Below are 18,169 nucleotides of genomic sequence, written 5' to 3'. Positions count from 1 at the left end.
TCTGGGTCTCATGCCCCTTCTCCTCATTTCCCTTTTGCCCTAGCTCCCCGACTGGGCCCATCCCCAGGGGAGTGATCTTGAGAATAAGAGCTCACTGCGTGCCAGGTGAGCCAGGCGCTACATCTGTTCCTCCGTCAATCTTCTTAGCAACTCTTAAGAGGCAGGTGCTGTCATTATCCTGAGCTTACACATGAGGAAACGGAGGTGCAGAGGTCAGGGTTACAAAACGGGGAGCCAGACTCAGCCTGTGCTGAGTGGGCAAGCGGAAGGCATAGGAATGTGGACGCTGAGATGCCCTGCCACTTATCACCCGGAAGGGTGAGGGGCGGCCGTGGCTTCCTCCTTCCAAGATTGTTACAACAATTAAGCAAGATAAAGCGTGGGAACTGCTCAGCACAGAGCTGGATGTCTGTTCTGGCCAAGGTGGCCTGATGAGATGAGGGCAAAGCGGCACAGTGTGAACCGTAAATCCCCGTGCTCAGTGAGAGCCTCTGGGCACAGAGGACCGCGCTGTGCATGACTCTGTTCACAGGCAATCTGCCCAGAATAGGCCAGTCCGTAGTGACAGAAAGTGGCGGTTGCCAGGGGCTGGGGGTTGAGTCCTGGTGGGAATGGGCTTTCTTTTGGAGGTGATGAAAACGTTCTGGAACACTAAACAGTGGTGATGGTCGTACACACTCGTGAATGTGCCGAACGCCGCCAAATTGTGCACTTTAGTATTGCTTTGTGTGTTTTACCATATGCACAAAAAGCAGGGGTTGGCAGAAGCAGTTAAAAGAAAGAAAAAAAAAAACATCATCTAACCCATATGCTGTCTCCAAGAGACACACTTTGATTCAAAGACAAACAGGTTGGAAATAAAAGGATAGAAAGAGACATTGCACACAAGTAACGGCCAGAAGAGAGCCAGAGTGACTGTACTAACCACAGACAGATAGACCTTAAGACAAGAATTGTTACTAGACACACAGCAGGCTGCAGGGGTGGCTGAGGGCAGGTTACACAGGCCTCAGAGCTGCATGGTGTCTGAGGTGTCAGCCCCTCCAGAGCAACCTGCCTGGATGGATGAAGGCTTTTAGAAATCACGATTACCCGGAATGTCCCAGCCAGCTCACACAGTGGACTGGTGGACAGGTTCGGAACTGGTCACGCCACCCTCAGAGGACTACTTGTACACCTAGGAATATCCCCACTACCGTTACAGAATGTCACCAAGTCCCAGCCTGGCTGAGGATGCTGGGGTTACCACGGTGACCCATTGTTAGGGTTGCCATGGTAGCTGGTTCTAGGGCGGTACAGGCTGCTTAGCTAAGAGTCTGCAACCTACCCCCACCATCCCCCCCACCTCCGCCTGCATCAGTCAGTCTGGCAGACCAAATGCCACCCTTTATGGGGAAAGACAAGCGTGCCAGCCCCAGCATCCATCCCAGACAGGGTGAATGGCGCCCTGGAGACTAAGGCAGGCACCCAGGGAACGTCTGGAGAGATGGCTTGGAAGGACCTACAGGCATGGCATGAGGGTTGGTGCTCCTGGTCAGCACACTGCCGGGTTTGGGGGCTCAGGGGTGGGACAGCAGGGCCTCACTAAGCAGGCTTAGATTGCAGTTTCTAGCCCTCGGCATGGTTGACATCTGGGGCCAGAGGCTTCTCTGTGGTGGAGAGTGTCCCGTGCACTGAGGACACTAAGCATCCTTGGCCTCCAGCCACTAGAGGACAGGGCACCCCTCAGTATGACAACCAGGAATGTCTCCAGACTTGGCCAAACGCCCACGGGGGCCAGACTGCCCCATTGAGAAGTGCTGAGTTAGAAAGCATGGGCTCCTGGCTCACTGTACATCGTCTCCATAACTTCCATGGGGGTGCCGACCCAGACTTTGGGCGCCAGGGAGTCTTCCAGAATCACAGGTTCCCAGGCAGCCCTGACCAGGAGCTCTAGAAAGTTGTTCAGAAGACCCTGCCTGTCTCCTTGAGGCCTCGGTTATCTCATCTGTGATGATAACCCCTGCTGGCCGGCCGCCACCAGCCTCACGGGGGAAAATGAAGGACCATTGTTTGTTATTTAATATTAAGATTGTTCGGGCTCACCCTATTTCCATAAATACACTCGTAGGTCCCACTGTGCATGCTAAGTTGCTTCAGTCATTTCCAACTCTTTGTGACACTAAGAACTTTAGCCCGCCAGGCTCCTCTGTCCCTGGGAGTCTCTAAGCAAGGATACTGGAGTGGGTTGCCATGTCCTCCTCTAGGGGATCTTCCCAGTGCAAGGATCGAACCCGTGTCTCCTGAGGTAATTCTTTACCTCTGAGCCTTTGAGACCAGCGCCTCTTGAGATGAGTCTTCCTCCTCTCTGGTGCAGCCGTTGCCCTCAGGGCAGCCAGGCCATTTTTCCTGGGTTTGCCCTGCACTTCCCCATGGGAGGGAGGTTGATACCTGCTCAGGTAACTCAGTCCTCCTGGTTACACCTGGAGAGACAAGGGGAGGGGGAGAAGTCCTGCATGGATGGGGGACCTGGTCCTTGTAGATTCCTTTGAAAAGCATTTTTTCACCTCCAGCAGATAAGGCCTTGGAAAGCTGGTCTCTTCATACCATTATCACTCCCAGCAAAATTAACAATAACTCATGAATACTATCCAATAGACAGTGTTGACAGTTTCCCCCAGGTAAAACAAAAATGCTGTTTTTTAAAGCTTTATTGAGATAAATTCCACATAACAGAGAGTTCATCCATTTAAAGTGTATAGCAATGTTATATACCAATTATACTCAATTTATTTAAGTTTTTTTTTTTTAATGTGGACCATTTTTAAAGTGCTTACTGAAGTTGTTACCAAATTGCTTCAGTTTTATGTTTTGGTTTTTTTTTTGGCTGCAAGGCAGGTGGGATCTTAGCTCCCAGGACAGGGATCAAACCTGCACCCACTGCATTGGAAGGTGAGGTCTTAAGCACAGGACTGCCACGGAAGTCCCTGTACCTCAATTTAAAATGAAGTATACAATGCAGGGGGCTTCCCACGTGGTTCTTGTTGTAAAGAACTTGCCTGCCAATGCAGGAGACATAAGAGACATGGGTCCAGTCCCTGGATTGGGACGATCCCCTGGAGGAGGGCATGGCAACCCACTCCAGTTATTCTTGTCTGGAGAACCCCGTGGACAGGGGAGCCCGGTGGGCTACAGTCCATGGGGTCACAAAGAGTCAGACATGACTGAAATGACTTAGCACACACACACGTAGAATGCAGTGATTTTAGTATACTCACACGTGTGCAACTTTCACAGTCAGTTTTAGGACATTATCAACAACCTGGAAAGAACCCCCTTAAACCATTAGCTGTCATTCTCCATTCCTGTGCCTCCTTGAGCCCCATTCCTCACTTACCATAATATCTTTAGGTTTATCTGTAGCATGTATCAGTAATTTTTTTTTTTTGCTAAATAATTGTATTTATCAATTGTACGGGCTGCAGTCCATGGGGTTGCAAAGAGTCAGACAGGACTGAGCAACTGTCACTAACGATGTTGAGCACCTTTTCGTGTGCTTATTGGTCATTTGTATATCATCTTTGGAGAAATGTCTGTTCAGATCTTTGCTCATTTTTAATTGGATTATTTGTCTTCTATGTTTATGGATTCAGGCTGCTAGCATTTTGTTGAGGAGTTTTGCATCCGTATTGTAGTTTTCCTGTGGTGTCTTTGATTTTTATCAGTGCAACACTGGCCTCATTATAGAATGAGTTAGGAATTCTTCTGTTTTTTGGAAAAGTTTGGGGTTGTTTTTTTTTCTTACCAGATCTATTATTTATTTATTCATTCTTAGCTGCACTACATCCTCATTGCTGTGTACAGACTTTCTCCAGTTGCAGTGAGTGGGGTCTACTCTTCGCTGTGGTGTGTGGGCTGCTTGTTGCGGTGGCTTCTCTTGTTGCTGAGCACGGGCTCCAGGCGAGTGGTCCTTGTACTTGTGGCGCGTGGGCTTTGTTGCTGTGTGGCATGTCGGGTCTTCCTGGACCAGGGATCAAACCTGTGTGCCCTCCATTGGCAGGTGAATTCTTAACCACCGGACCACCAGGGAAGTCCCTGGAGAAGTTTGTTAACACATTATTGATCCGGGGATTTTTGTAGAAACGAACACCGGTAGCGTTAATACGTCTCTAGTCAGTAATGTGTTAAGAGTTGGTGTTAATTCTCCTTTAAAGGTTTGATAAAAGTCACTGGTGAAGCCACCCGGCTTGGCCTTTTTTCATGTGCTATTTTTGTTTTGATAATTCAGTCATTTTACTTGTTTCAGGTCTATTCAGATTATCTATTTTTTTCTTGAGTCAGCTTTGGAAGTTTATGTCTTTCTAGGAATTTGTCCATCTTATCCAACTTATCTAATTTGTTGGCATACAACTGTTCATAGTATTCCTTCATAATTCTTTTTATTTCTGTAGGGTCAGTAGCGGTATTCCCTATTTCATTTCTCATTCTAGTAATTTGAATCTTCTCTTTTTCTCTTGGTCAATCTAGCAAAAGGTTTATTGTTGATCTTTTCAAAGAACCAGCTTTTAGTTTCATTGATTCCCCGTGTTATTCTTCATTTTCTCTTTCATTGGTTTCCACTCCAGTCTTTATCATTTCATTTTTCCTATCCCTTTGAAGTTTATTTTGATCTACTTTCCCCAGTGTCTTAAGGTTGACGGCCAGACTGTTGATTTGAGATCCTTCTTCTTTGTTAATATAGTCACTTCCAGCTAAAATTTCTCTTTAAGCACTGTGTTAGCTACATCCCATAGGTTTTGGTGTGTTTGTGTTTTCATCTTATTTATTTTTTAAAAGCTTATTCATCTATTTGTTTGGCTGTGCTGCACACAGGATCTTCGGCTGTGGCGTGCAGACTCAGTTGCAGCATATGGGCTCTAGTGCCAAGACCAGGGACCAAACCCAGGCCTCCTGCCTTGGGGGCAGGGAGTCTCAGCAACTGGGTCTCTAGGGAAGTCCTAGCATTTTCATTTTAATTCATCTCAAAGTGTTTCTAATTTCCTTTGCAATTTCTTCTTTGACCCCTTGTTTAGTTAGGACAGGGCTGTTTAATTTCCATATATTTGTGAACTTGCAAATTCCAAATCAAATGCTACTGATTTCTAATTTAATTCCATTGTTATATATTTTTGTTATACAAAAATCATACATTTTGTATGACTTCAATCTTTTTAAATGTACTGAGTTTTGTTCTACAGCCTTAGTATAGGCTATCCTGTAGGATGTCCTGTGTGCATCGTGCCGCTGTTGAGTGGAGTGTCCTGCAGATGTCTGCTACATCCAGTTGGTCTATAGTGATGTTCAAATCTCCTGTTTCCTTGATGATCTTCTGTCTAGCTGTTTTATCCATTATTGAAAATGGGATATTGAAGTCTTCAACTATTTCTCCTTTCCATTCTCTCAGATTTTGCCGCATATGTTTTTAGGGCTTCCCTACTAGGTGTATGTATGTTTATAATTATTATATCTTAGGACTTGGCTGATGTCCAGTGGCTGAGACTCTCTGCACTCCCAATGCAGAGGGCCCAGGTTCAATCTCTGGTCAGGGAACTAGATCCCACATGGCACAACTAAGGATCCGGCACGCCATAACTAAAAGATCCCTAGTTGGAGAACTAAGATCCCACATGCTGCACAGCACAGCCTAAAATTAATAAATAGATAATAAAACGTGTCTCTTATAGATAATATGAGTTGGATCATATTTTCTTATGTATTCTGCCAATCTGTGCCTTTTAATGTTTACATTTACATTTAATGTAATTCAGTTTCAACCATTTACATTTAATGTAATTACCCGTGGACAGAGGAGCCTGGCAGGTTGTAGTCCATGGGGTCACAAGAATCAGACATGACTTAGCAACTAAACCGCCACCACTGCCGCCACAGATAAGAAGGACTTCTGCCATTTCACCATTTTTTATTTGTGTTAATATGAATGCCTAACTATGCACTATACCCTCTATATACATTATCACATTTTTTTATACCCATTTAATGATCGAGGACTTCAAAATCTAGGAAAATGCAGTAACAGCCCGGGTCATCGGTGGAGCTGAGCTATAATGCACCCATTAGCACTTGCTTTGAAGTCTCCTCCCTCCTCCTCTGGCTTTTCCCCTTACCTCCCAGGGTGAATCTACACATGCAGCCATAAGGACCCTTTAAAAATGTAAATCCATTGAAAGGATAAATAAAATTGACAAACCATTGTTAGTAGAAGGAAAGAAATCTTAAACATTAGAGCAGAAATAAATGCAAAAGAAACAAAAGAGACCATAGCAAAAATGTAAATCCAGTAACTGCCTTGTTGACCCTCCAGTGGTTCTCACTAAAGGGCATGAGGTGTTTCATGATGAATGACTCCTGCTTACTGAACACATTCACACCCAGGGTTGCCCCCTTCCCACTTAGGCCCCCTGAGAGCTCAGAGCACGACTGACATTACTGTCATTTTATGACCTGTGAATATGTTCCAGCCTCGGCCTTGGAAGAGTCAAAAAGACTTCTAGAACCATGACCATCACCAGAGAGCTTCCACACTTTACCTGTCTTTTCCGCTAACTACACTCTACTTCACATTTTCCTTTCCTCTTCCCTCTTCAGTCCATAAGAACCCTGCAGGATCTGCTCACAGACATTTATGCACTCAAGGTCTCCGTTGAAACCCTCGGGAAGGAGGTGGCCATGCTGAAAGACGTGTTTGAGAAGGTAGATCCTCCCCAGCATCCCTGATAGTAGTCCTGCTGCTTGAACCTCTGGTGGCTGGGGTGACCAGATAGATCCAAGAAGCCTATTCTTAGTCAAAGAACACAGATATGGGGGCAAGAGAAGGGGACTGACATGGCCCAGCCACTTGGCCCATCCCACTGAACTCTGCAGTTTCCACCATGACCCTCATCCTACTGTGAAAAGACATTTGTGAGTAACAGAAACCTAATTCATTCTGCCTTAGGCAAAATAATTTATTGTCTCGTTTACTAAAAATGTCAGGAATGCTGTCAGGTACAGCCAGATCAAGGTGCTCATACCACATCAAGGTTTCTCCTTCAGTGGTACTTTCCTCCAGGTTGGCTTCATTCTCAAGTCCTAGAAGCTCCAGACTTAAAGTCCATCAACTTAGCAGAAAGAGAATACTTCTTCTTTGTCTGGGAAACTTTGTTCACACTGAAAAGTAGAGTAAACCTTGCATAGGCATATGTTCTAGCTTCTGTAGCCATAAGGATATCAACCCAGACATTACCATGATGTGAAAGGATATGGAATCCCTGAAATGTAAGGTCACAGCCGGTGAGTCAGATCTGGGCTCGAAAGCCAGGCCTCCACACCCTCCAGCTAGTTTTGTGGCTGAGGTTTTACAACTTGCCCCCAGTAACATTATTTACCTTATCATCCCTAATGTACAGGTCAGTGTACACATTTGGTCATCATGGCAACTCTGAGAACTTCATTCTTGGGCTGGGTAGCTCCCCTCTGTAGCAGCAAGGGGACTGTCAGGAAACTGTATTATGAAATGCTAAATAGGATCCTTGGTCAAATCTGTTTGGCAACAATGCCTTCTCAGCCTACTTCTTGGAGATTCCTAATGTACTTTGGTCCACTGAAGGCTCTACAATGTCCTACAGTACAGAAACCCCTTACATGATTTTTAAGCCTAGCATTTCCCATTTGCCCAAGGAACCCTTTCCCACTCCGTGAGAAACACATGTTTTGGAAACTGTTCTTCCCTCTCGGTTTCTCAGTCTAAGGCCTTGCATTTGCACTGGGGAAGAACCTGGGCTGGGACCAGACCCTGCACACTCTGGCTCACAGGCTTGGCTCATTTGACAGATCAGTCCACAAAGAATAGACGCCTTCTCAGAAGAGTTGAGAGGGCAGAACCGGAAGATGAGTGCACTGCAGCGGGAAGTGGTGAGGGTCCAGCCCCCTACTCCCACCCCAGATCCACGCCCTCCAGGCCCAGGGGTGCGTGGCGGCAGGGAGGGGGGAAGAGGAGAACAGTCTGGAAAGGCCCCTCTATTTGCAAGTGTGGAGGAGGAAGCCACTGAGAGCACCGTACCCTCTGGGTTCACAATCCTTGTTCCCCACCTCCTTCCCCATCCCACCTGCAGACTTCTCTCCAGAGCAAGGTGACTGCCATCCCCAAACCCGAGGACCTGGTGCTCTGGAGCAGTCTCCATGAGGCCATGTTCATCCCAGTAAGTGAAGGATGTGGCGGAGGGGGACCGGGGTCAGGGAGGGACGAGTGACAGGGTAGGGGGCAGGGTGACCATGAGCTGGTCCAGAGCAGCCCCACCAGCCCAGCCCCACATCCCACAGGGAGCTGCTCCACAACTGCTGGGAGACTCCGAACTGTGGCAGATCGCGGAGCTCGCCTCGGAGACCGCCGTTGCCCAGACAGCCGAGGACCGCGGAGGAGGCCGTCCCAGCCACTTCTCAGAGGCCATCCAGCACCCCAGGTTCCTGGGGACCGTCTGGCAGTACCAGGCGCCAGGGCAGCTGCTGGAGGAGGAGCCTGCCCAAACAGCTTTGCTCCTTGGGGCCGAGGGGCCAGACCAGCCCCAGGTGCCAGAGCCTGCGTCTGGGCCTGGGCCTGTGTTGGGACCCAGGCCTGCACCTGGACCTGGGCCTTCACCTGGACCTGGGCCTGCGCCTGGACCTGGGCCTTTATCTGGACCTGGGCCTGTGTTCGGACCCAGGCCTGCTCCTGGGCCTGGGCCTGCGTTCGGACCCGGGCCTGCCCCTGAAATGGAACCTGCCCTGGGCCTTCAACCCACACCATCAGGATCCTGGACTGTACCACCACAAGGCTGGCCTCCTCCCAGAGGCTTTCCCGGGACCAGCCCTGGGCCTTTCTGGGGCTTCCAGCCTGGCCTACGCCCAATGGGCTTCCCGCCTGCCAGGTTCCGGGACTTCAGGGCCCCACCCCCAGCCACGGAGCTGGGCTCAGCTTGGCCTCGTTCGCAGCAGTCCATGTACTACCCGGGAGACATGTCCAAGCTCTCTGCTCTCTCAGAAAAGGAGGAAGAATACTCCTCCGTGGAAAGGGAAGGCCCTCGGGACAGAGCCCCGAGGGCTGAGGTCCCGCCAGGAGGCCTCCCTAAGGGATTCCGGTCTGCCGTTCAGCAGATGAAACCCAGCGCTGCCCTCATGGCCGCGGCCGCTGCCTCCTACACCTCTGATGTGGCCACATCAGCAGCCCGGGCGGCCAAGGCCACTGCCAAGCTGATCAGGGACGCCCCTGCCACCAAATTGGCCACTGTAGCAACAGCCGCGGCCACAGCCGGGCCCTTAGGGGTCCTTGCAGAATTTCTGGGAGCGGGGCCCTCGCGCGGGGCCTTCTCCGGGGCCGAGGTGGAGGACTTGCTGGAGGTGGAGGATGAGGACTTGCTCTCTCCTGCATACTCTTCTGTCTTTGTCTCTCCCGACACGGCCCTGTCCCAGGCCATGCTAGCCGCTAAACATGCCACGACCCCCGAAGACAAGAAGAAGGCCGTCAGGTATTCCATGAGCCACATAGCCCAGATGCCTGTCAGACACGACACCCTGAAAGAAGAGTTTGCCCAGCTGTCATCTAACCTGCAGCAGCGTATGACTTATCTAGGTAGGCCCGGTCTGACTCCTGGAAGGGTAACGAGGGCTCAGGCCCTCCTTGTGGCCTTTGAGAGGCACCTCCTCTCCATTGAGCTACCCCAACAAAATGTTACCATTTGGCTTATACCACCATTAGCCAACATTCCTTTGGCTTAAGAATTAATCTCTTACTAGTCTATTCTCTTACAATGAATGTACAGTGAGGTCTTATCTTAAGGGAGAGGGGTAGTTACAGTCTAAAGTTGGTGCCTAAGGAGGAAAAGCACTAGCCAGAATTACTCTTGGAAATTCCCTTTCAATCGTCCATAAAACAGTACTGCCTTACAGTGTTTTGATAAGTTCAGATCACCCAGAGTTTCTAGGCGCACTGAACAGACCCCGGATGATGTGGTCAGTTTGGGATTAGGAACAATAGCTGGGCAAACATATTTCCTTAAAGGCCAGTCATGTTCTAGGGGGCAGTAGGACCAACAGGGGGCTTCCTAGGTGGTGCTGGTGGTAAAGACCCCGCTTGCCAGTACAGGAGGTGCAAGAGTCACAGGTTCCATCCCTGGGTCAGGAAGATCCTTTGGAAAAGGAAATGGCAACCCACTCCAGTATCCTTACCTGGAGAATCCCCATGGACAGAAGAGCCTGGTGGGCTACAGTCAATGGGGCTGCAGAGTTGGACACGACTGAGCACACAGGACTGATAGATTTATGCTCCCAGTTCACGCACACCATGAGCATATGTTCACTGTGGGAAATGGAGGGTGGGGAGTGGCCTACCCTAGAAGTTCTGAACCTTAAGCTTGCCTCAGCATCCCAGGGGGTCTTGGTAAGTCACAGACTGCTGGGGTTAGCCCCACATCTGGCTTGTTGATCTGGGTAGGACCCTGGACTTTCTATTTTAACCCATTCCAGGGGATGCTGCTTATAACGCTGGTGACCCAGGGAACCCACTTTGAACTCTACTGTCCTCGCCTGTTTGAATCCTTATCTTGCTTTTGTGCTCTCTGCCAAGTGTAATAGTTGAATTAGCCCAAGTCGAATCCATATGTGGCACCACCCTTGGTGGGCAGGTGCCGTCCCACGGATCCTGAAAAAGTAGAACTTCGAGCAGCCAAAAAGATCCACGTCAATTTCTGAATCCTGGGGCACAGCTCAGGTTATGACGGTCATGAATTTAAATATAAAACATAAAGTCGTAGTAGCCCAAACTCTACCTCTGACCAGCTGCCACTTTTGTTAAGAAAACTAAAGATAGCTTGTAAACGTGTCCTGGCTGCAGCTTCTCGTACCCTCCTAGCTGTGCCCTGGACATCACTTTTTGGCCTCTCCTCTGAAACGGGATATAGGGTACTTTTTGTTACCCCACTCCTTTCTTGTTAAACCTGTCTTTGCATCTTGTTGTGTGATAATACATTTCATGAACTCCCAGAAGTAAACATGCCATAGTTTTACTCAGGACCATTTCTGGAAGGGCAGTAAATTCCAGAGAGATTTCCCTAGGCCTGAGCTATCTAGTAGGATACCACAAAACTGTCAAATATCTGAAATGGGGCAAGTTCAAGTTCTCATGTGATCCAAATATAAAGTGCACACCAGGGACTTCCCTGTGGTCCAGTGGTTAAGACTTGGCCTTCCAATGCAGGGGGCATGGATTTGATCCCTGGTCAGGAAGCTAAGACCCCACATACCTCGTGGCCAAAAAAACCAAAAACGTAATACAGAAGCAACATTGTATGAAAATCAATGAAGACTTTAAAAATGGTCCACATTAAAAAAAAAAAATCTAATCTAAAAGTGCACATTGGATATTGAGGGCTTACTACAAAAACAAAAATGTGAAATATTGTTAAACATTGTGTTGATCACATGTTAAAATGATGCTTTTTTTTTTTTGGCCCTGCAGCTCCTGGGACCTTCATTCCCCATCCAGGGATTGAACCCATGCCCTCAGCAATGAATGCATGGAATCCTAACCACTGGACTGCCAGGGAATTCCCAAAATGATACTATTTTGGATTCAGTTTAGTTCAGTTCAGTTGCTCAGTCATGTCTGACTCTTTGCAACCCGATGGACTGCAGCATGCTAAGCTTCCCTGTCCATCATAAACTCCTGGAGCTTACTCAAACTCACGTCCATTGAGTCGGTGATGCCATCCAACCATCTCATCCTCTGTCGTCCCCTTCTCCTCCTGCCTTCAATCTTTCCCAGCATCAGGGTCTTTTCAAATGAGTCAGTTCTTCGCATCAGGTGGCCAAAGTATTGGAGCTTCAGTTTCAGCATCAATCCTTCCAATGAATATTCAGGACTGATTTCCTTTAGGATGGACTGGTTGGATCTCCTTGCAGTCCAAGGGACTCTCAAGAGTCTTCTCCACTACCATAGTTCAAAAGCATCAATTCTTCGGTGCTCAGCTTTCTTTATAGTCCAACTCTCACATCCATACATGACCACTGGAAAAACCAAAGCTTTGACTAGACGGACCTTTGTTGGCAAAGTAATGTCTCTGCTTTTTAATATGCTGTCTAGGTTGGTCATAACTTTCCTTCCAAGGAGCAAGCGTCTTTTAATTTCATGGCTGCAGTCACCATCTGCAGTGATTTCGGAGCCCAGAAAAATAAAGTTTGTCACTATTTCCACTGTTTCCCCATCTATTTCCCATGAAGTGATGGGACCAGATGCCATGATTTTCGTTTTCTGAATGTTGAGTTTCAAGCCAACTTTTTCCCTCTCCTCTTTCACTTTCATCAAGAGGCTCTTTAGTTCCTCTTCACCCTCTGCCATAAGTGTGGTGTCGTCTGCATATCTGAGGTTATTGATATTTCTCCCAGCAATCTTGATTCCAGCTTGTGCTTCATCCAGCCCAGCATTTCTCATGATGTACTCTGCATATAAGGTAAATAAGCAGGGTGACAATATACAGCCTTGACATACTTCTTTCCCAATTTGGAACCAGTTTGTTGTTCCATGTCCAGTTCTAACTGTTGCTCCTTGACCTCCATACAGATTTCTCAGGAGGCAGGTCAGGTGGTCTGGTATTCCCATCTTTTTAAGAATTTTCCAGTTTGTTGTGATCCACACAGTCAAAGGCTTTGGCATAGTCAATAAAGCAGAAGTAGATGTTTTCCTGGAACTCTCTTGCTTTTTCGATGATCCAGTGGATGTTGGCAATTTGACCTCTGGTTCCTCTGCCTTTTCTAAAACCAGCTTGAACATCAGGAAGTTCACGGTTCACATACTGTTGAAGCCTGGCTTGGAGAATTTTGAGCATTACTTTTCCAGTGTGTGAGACGAGTGCAATTGTGCAGTAGTTTGAGCATTCTTTGGCATTGCCTTTCTTTGGGATTGGAATGAAAACTGACCTTTTCCAGTCCTGTGGCCACTGCTGAGTTTTCCAAATTTGCCTGCATATTGAGTGCAGCACTTTCACAGCATCATCTTTTAGGACTTGAAATAGCTCAACTGGAATTCCATCACTTCCACTAGCTTTGTTCGTAGTGATGCTTCCTAAGGCCCACTTGACTTCACGTTCCAGGATGTCTGGCTCTAGGTGAGTGATCACACCATCGTGATTATCTTGGTCGTGAAGGTCTTTTTTGTACAGTTCTTCTGTGTATTCTTGCCAGCTCTTCTTAATATCTTCTGCTTCTGTTAGGTCCATACCATTTCTGTCCTTTATTGTGTCCATCTTTGCGTGAAATGTTCCCTTGGTATCTCTAATTTTCTTGAAGAGATCTCTAGTCTTTCCCATTCTATTGTTTTCCTCTATTTCTTTGCATTGATCATTGAGAAAGGCTTTCCTATCTCTTCTTGCTATTCTTTGGAACTCTGCATTCAAATGGGTATATCCTTTTCTCCTTTGCCTTACACTTCTCTTCTTTTCTCAGCTATTTGTAAGGTCTCCTCAGATAACCGTTTTGCCTTTTTGCATTTGTTTTTCTTGGAGATGGTCTTGATCACTGCCTCCTGTACAATTTTGGATTAGAGTGGGTTAAAAAGATTTTTTAAATTAATTTCACCTGCTAATTTTTAGATTTTTCTTTTAAAAGATGTCACTAGAAAATTTTAGATGACCTCAAAGGCCCCCAAGCTCACAGCTTCCTTCTATTGGAAGACATCATCTTAGATACTTCATAACAGAAGCAGATAGAGCTCTAGAAGCATTTTTCCCCATCCCTGTCCCTGACAGCCACCCACTCCTTTGCTTTCAGCTAACATGGGAGCCTCTTCCAAGCTTGGGTCAACATTGGACATCTTGCAGGAAAAGATTGGCAACCTCCAGAAATCCAGGATGAAGGTCAGTGTCCTGGCCAGAAAAGACATTGAGAAGATGATGGTTTGAGGTGACCGCAGAGTCCATGGCCAGAGCCAGGGCAGGTCCTGCCCTTCCAGACGAAGAAGCACCATCTGTCCCGGAGCGGAAAGAAAGCCGATCTGCTCCATCTGGGGCGGGGCTCCCAAGGTTGGGCGGCTGTACGGTTCCCCTGACAGGGTTTAGGAGGCTGTGGGCTGGAAGCTACCCCAGGCTAGTACCCTCTTCAAGTCCCTTCCCTGCCGTGGCAACCTCAAGAGAAGAGGCCTCAGATGTCTGTGTCTCCTGTGTAGGAGGAGGAACTTGAGAGAGTTTGGGGCCACCAGATCGAGATGATAAAGGACCACCACATCGTGCTGGACAGGGCAGTGAACAGGCTCCAGATTCGCCTGGATGAGTTAAAGGTCCGGAGGTCTGGGAGGCCCAGAGTGGGGAGGATTCCTCATCAGGACGTTGAGACTCTTCCCAGAGGTTTCACAGATAGCCCAAAGGCAGGAGAACCAGGGACACTCTCCTGGCATTTCACTGTGTGTGAAGTAGACAGCCACAAAAAGCAAACCAACCCCACCACCCCACCCCCACACATACACCAGAGCACCTGAACATGGTCTTTCTCGTTCACCACTGGGGTCACCCACCTGGCGCCGAGTGAACGAATCAATGAATGAATAGGAGGATTTCTGGCACCAGCTGTGCATGTCTCTAACCTTTCCCCTAAACTGGCTTATTGTCTGAGCGCTCACGCCACAGGGACTGGATGGAACAGCGGCGTCTGACATGAGAAATGTGAGGACCCTGAAAAGCACCTCCCAGGGGTCACTCAGCCAGACACCTCCTCCCGTGGGCTGGCTGGGCTGCTCTGACCACCCCAGCCTGATGGTCCTCGGGACCATTCCGGTCTGAGCCTTGTCCCGGAGGCATCCCAGATCTTCAGAGAAAAGATCACCGTCCTTCCCAGTGGGGAGGAGGTGACCTTTTCTCCCGGGGGTGTAATGAGACAAAATCCCAAACAGAGCCACCTGAGGTGGTTCCTGTGGGGGCTTTCCATTCCAAGTCAGGGGCTGTTGGTGGGACGCCCTAGGATGTGGGGAGCCAGAGGGGAGGGCAGAGCTCCCCTCCCAAGGTCATCACACGGAGTGACCAAGCCAGCCTGCACAGGGCAAGTTGGACGGGAGGAAAGCTTATCGAAGGAGAGCTGATGCCCAGCCTGAGCGGAGAGGAAGGGAGCGCCAGGGCCATGTGTGGGCACAGGATACACAGTCTTGGGCCGAGACACTTGTGAGTACTAGGATCAGGAAGTGCGCCGTCTCTTGCCAACCCTGGGCTCTTGTTTAGCCACTGCTTTTCAGAAAGGCTGGGATGCTGTGTCCTAGGGACCTACTGGAACCCTTCCTGGTTGGAGACCAGGACCAGTTCATCCGGCATGTCTGATGTGGGTCCAGTACCACATCCCACTCCGCTCAGGGTAGGAGAAGGGGGGCTCAGAATCTGCCTCCAGAAAGCCGTCACTGGTCCCTCGTTGAGAGAAGCTCAAGAGGAGTTTGGCCCAACAGGCTGAATGGACTAAGTCAGCCTTTGTCCAGACTTCCTTCCTGCCCCTCATGCCAACAAGAGCTAATTGCTTCTAAAAGTGGACCCCAGAAGGATCTGGAGCGGGGCTTTGTATGTAGCACACTTCATCAAATAGTTCTTAAATGAACACAGGCTGCGAATCATCAGCAGCCCCATGGAGCCCTTCCAGCAGAGAGAGGAGGGAGGCAGACACCCTCCCGGGTTCTGTTGCAGCAGCGGGGCTAGTGAAAAAACGCCGCCAACACTGCCTTCTACCTGGAAAGCTGGGAGAAAACGTTCTGGACGTAACAAGTGGCACGAGAAACCCCATCACCCCTGCGTCATTCGGCCCACGTGACTGAGCCTTCACTCCACACCAGGCGACCTTCCAGGGTCCCGCGATACAGCGGTCAAGAAGACGGACAACGCCCGGGCCCTTCTGTGTTTCTCGCGGGGGAGTGATAGCATTTGTTTGTCTTTAATCGAAGCATGGTTTACACACAGTAAAATGCCCAGGCTTGAAGCATAGCCGCTTGACTCATTTTTGCCTCTTTGTGCAGCCATGTCAGCACCATCCAGATGGAAGCATTTCCATCACCTCAGACTGCTGCTTTGGGAGCGTTTCTCACAAAGGATGCAGCAGGAAAGTGAATGAGAACAGAACTCTTTCCGACTCAGTATGGAAATGTGAACACACTATCTGCCCTTTGCAAATGGGCAGGCGTCTTTTATAAGCTACAGGCTGCATTCCAGGACCTCTTTTTTTTTTTGATGTGGACCATTTTTTAAGTCTTTATTGAATTTGTTACAGTATTGCTTGTTTTATGTTTTGGTTTTTTGGCCAAGAAGCATATGGGACCATTAGCTCCCCAACCAGGGATCAAACCACACTCCCCTGCTTTGGAAGGTGAAGTCTTAACCACGGGATCAACAGGGAAGTCCCCAAAACCATTCTTTTTATTTTCTTTTTTTAAAATTCCTATCGGAGTACAGTTGATTTATAATATTGTGTTAGTTTCTGCCGTACAGCCAAGTGAATCAGTTATATACATCCAAAGCTGTTCTTGGAACAATCGGTGATATCCAAGGCTCTGGCTGGGTGCAGGAGAGGACTGATACGAGAGGTGACATGTATCGAATGCTAACTCTTCTAGGAAGATGCCATTTCTAGTCCCCTCGGCTTCCTCGGAGCAGGAGTGATATTAATGCCATTTGAGCAAGGAGGAAACAGATTCAGGCAGAGTAACCAGCCGGTTGGGAGGCGGCCTCCCGTTGTGGTTAGATAGGCCTGGGTTTCAATCCCGATTCTGCCACTTACTGGGCTTTCTGTGGCTGCTGTAACATATAACCACAAACCATGTGACTTAAAACTAGAGACATGTACTCTTCCCAATTCTTGGAGGCTGAAAGCCCTGAACCAAGGTCCTGGCGGGCCCTCTCGCTGTCTGAAGGCTTCAGGGGGGATCCTTCTTGGCCTCTCCTAGCTTCTAGCAGCTCCAGGTGTTCCTTGGTTTGTAGACGCATCGCTCGAGTCTCTGCCTCCATTGTCACGTGACCTTCTTCTTTGTGTCTTCACGTGGCCTCCTCATCCATGTGTGAGCACATCTTACCTGATTTCACCTGCGAAGAGCCATTTCCAAATAAGGCCACGTTCACAGGTTCTGGGAAGGTGTAAATTCTGGGAAGGACCTTAGTCTACCCCGTGCATGGGTAACCCTGGCAGTGGAAGTTAGAGGGTCCCATCTTCTCTATATTTCTAGATTTTAATTAGGATCAGCCAAATGGGGCTCTAAGTGTTCTTGTCGGGCCTGATGACTCCAAAAGGTCAGCTCCCCACTAACGTGGGGTTGGAGGAAAAAGCCTGACTCCAGGCAGGGCAGGAGCTCCCGTCCCCACCTCCACCACCTGTACTAGACTTTGAGACCCACCTGGGCGCAAGGTGATGTGAAGAAGCTTTGTGTTAATTAAAATTAGGTTTGTCTTCAAATAACATAAACCCCCCAAATAGCTGACTTAAGTCATAAGTGTATTTCTCTTTTGTTTTTTGTTGTTGTTAGTCGCTCAGTCATGTCTGACTGTTTGCGACCCCAATGGACTGTAGCCCACCAAGTTCCTCTGTTCATGGCATTCCCCAGGCAAGAATATTGGAGTGGATTGCCATTTCCTTCTCTCGGGGATCTTCCTGACCCAGGGATGGAGCCTGCATGTCCTGCCTTGACAGGCGGGTTCTTTACCACTGAACTACCAGGGAAACCCCGTATTTCTCTTTTATGTTCAAGAAACTCAGAGCTGGTATAGAGCTCCTTGGTGTGTGACTTCTGTTCACAAGGTCACCTCATGGTCCAAGACAGCTGCTGGTGCTCCAATGATTTAACTCTGTGTCTAAGCCAGCAGTGAAGAGAACAGCTACCCACTTCCATTTATACTTCAGTGGTCACATCAAGCTATAAAGGAGGCTGTGAAATACAGTCATGATTCTGGGTGGCCAGATGCCAGCTGAAAGATGGGGGTTCTGTTTCTGAGAGTGAAAGGGAGACCAGATATGAAGGGAGAAGTAGAAGCCTATTTCCAGTTTTGGAGGGAGAGTGACCTCCCCCACTGCTGGGGACATGGCCCAGTAGATCGAGGCTCTTCCCAACAGGGAAGCTGGCTGCTCCTGTCGTGTGGAGGGTCCAGTCAGTGGAGATAGGGCAGAATTGATGCAG

General features: G+C 48.6%; 1 protein-coding gene across 3 annotated transcripts in view; it reads left to right on the top strand.

The window, feature by feature from the left end:
* The window catches only part of C25H16orf96 (chromosome 25 C16orf96 homolog), a 35,098-nt gene that overhangs the window by 3,216 nt on the left and 13,713 nt on the right, over nt 1-18,169 (top strand). Inside the window, exons 2-7 of one of the 3 annotated variants that reach the window (XM_086375953.1) lie at nt 6,625-6,729; nt 7,849-7,929; nt 8,130-8,216; nt 8,338-9,622; nt 13,813-13,898; nt 14,207-14,317. In XM_086375953.1, the coding sequence (XP_086232079.1) occupies nt 6,625-6,729; nt 7,849-7,929; nt 8,130-8,216; nt 8,338-9,622; nt 13,813-13,898; nt 14,207-14,317 (1,755 nt within the window). Of the gene's footprint in view, nt 1-6,624; nt 6,730-7,848; nt 7,930-8,129; nt 8,217-8,337; nt 9,939-13,812; nt 14,600-18,169 lie in introns of those variants that run through there. The other 2 variants (XM_086375952.1, XM_086375951.1) reach the window with 2 other exon arrangements.

This window comes from Bos grunniens, chromosome 25 (assembly GCF_055505025.1).
Source record: "Bos grunniens cultivar Pamir isolate PY7600 chromosome 25, Bosgru_T2T1.0, whole genome shotgun sequence".
In the NCBI taxonomy this organism is placed as follows: domain Eukaryota; kingdom Metazoa; phylum Chordata; class Mammalia; order Artiodactyla; family Bovidae; genus Bos; species Bos grunniens.
This window is presented reverse-complemented; position numbering and strand designations above follow the sequence as displayed.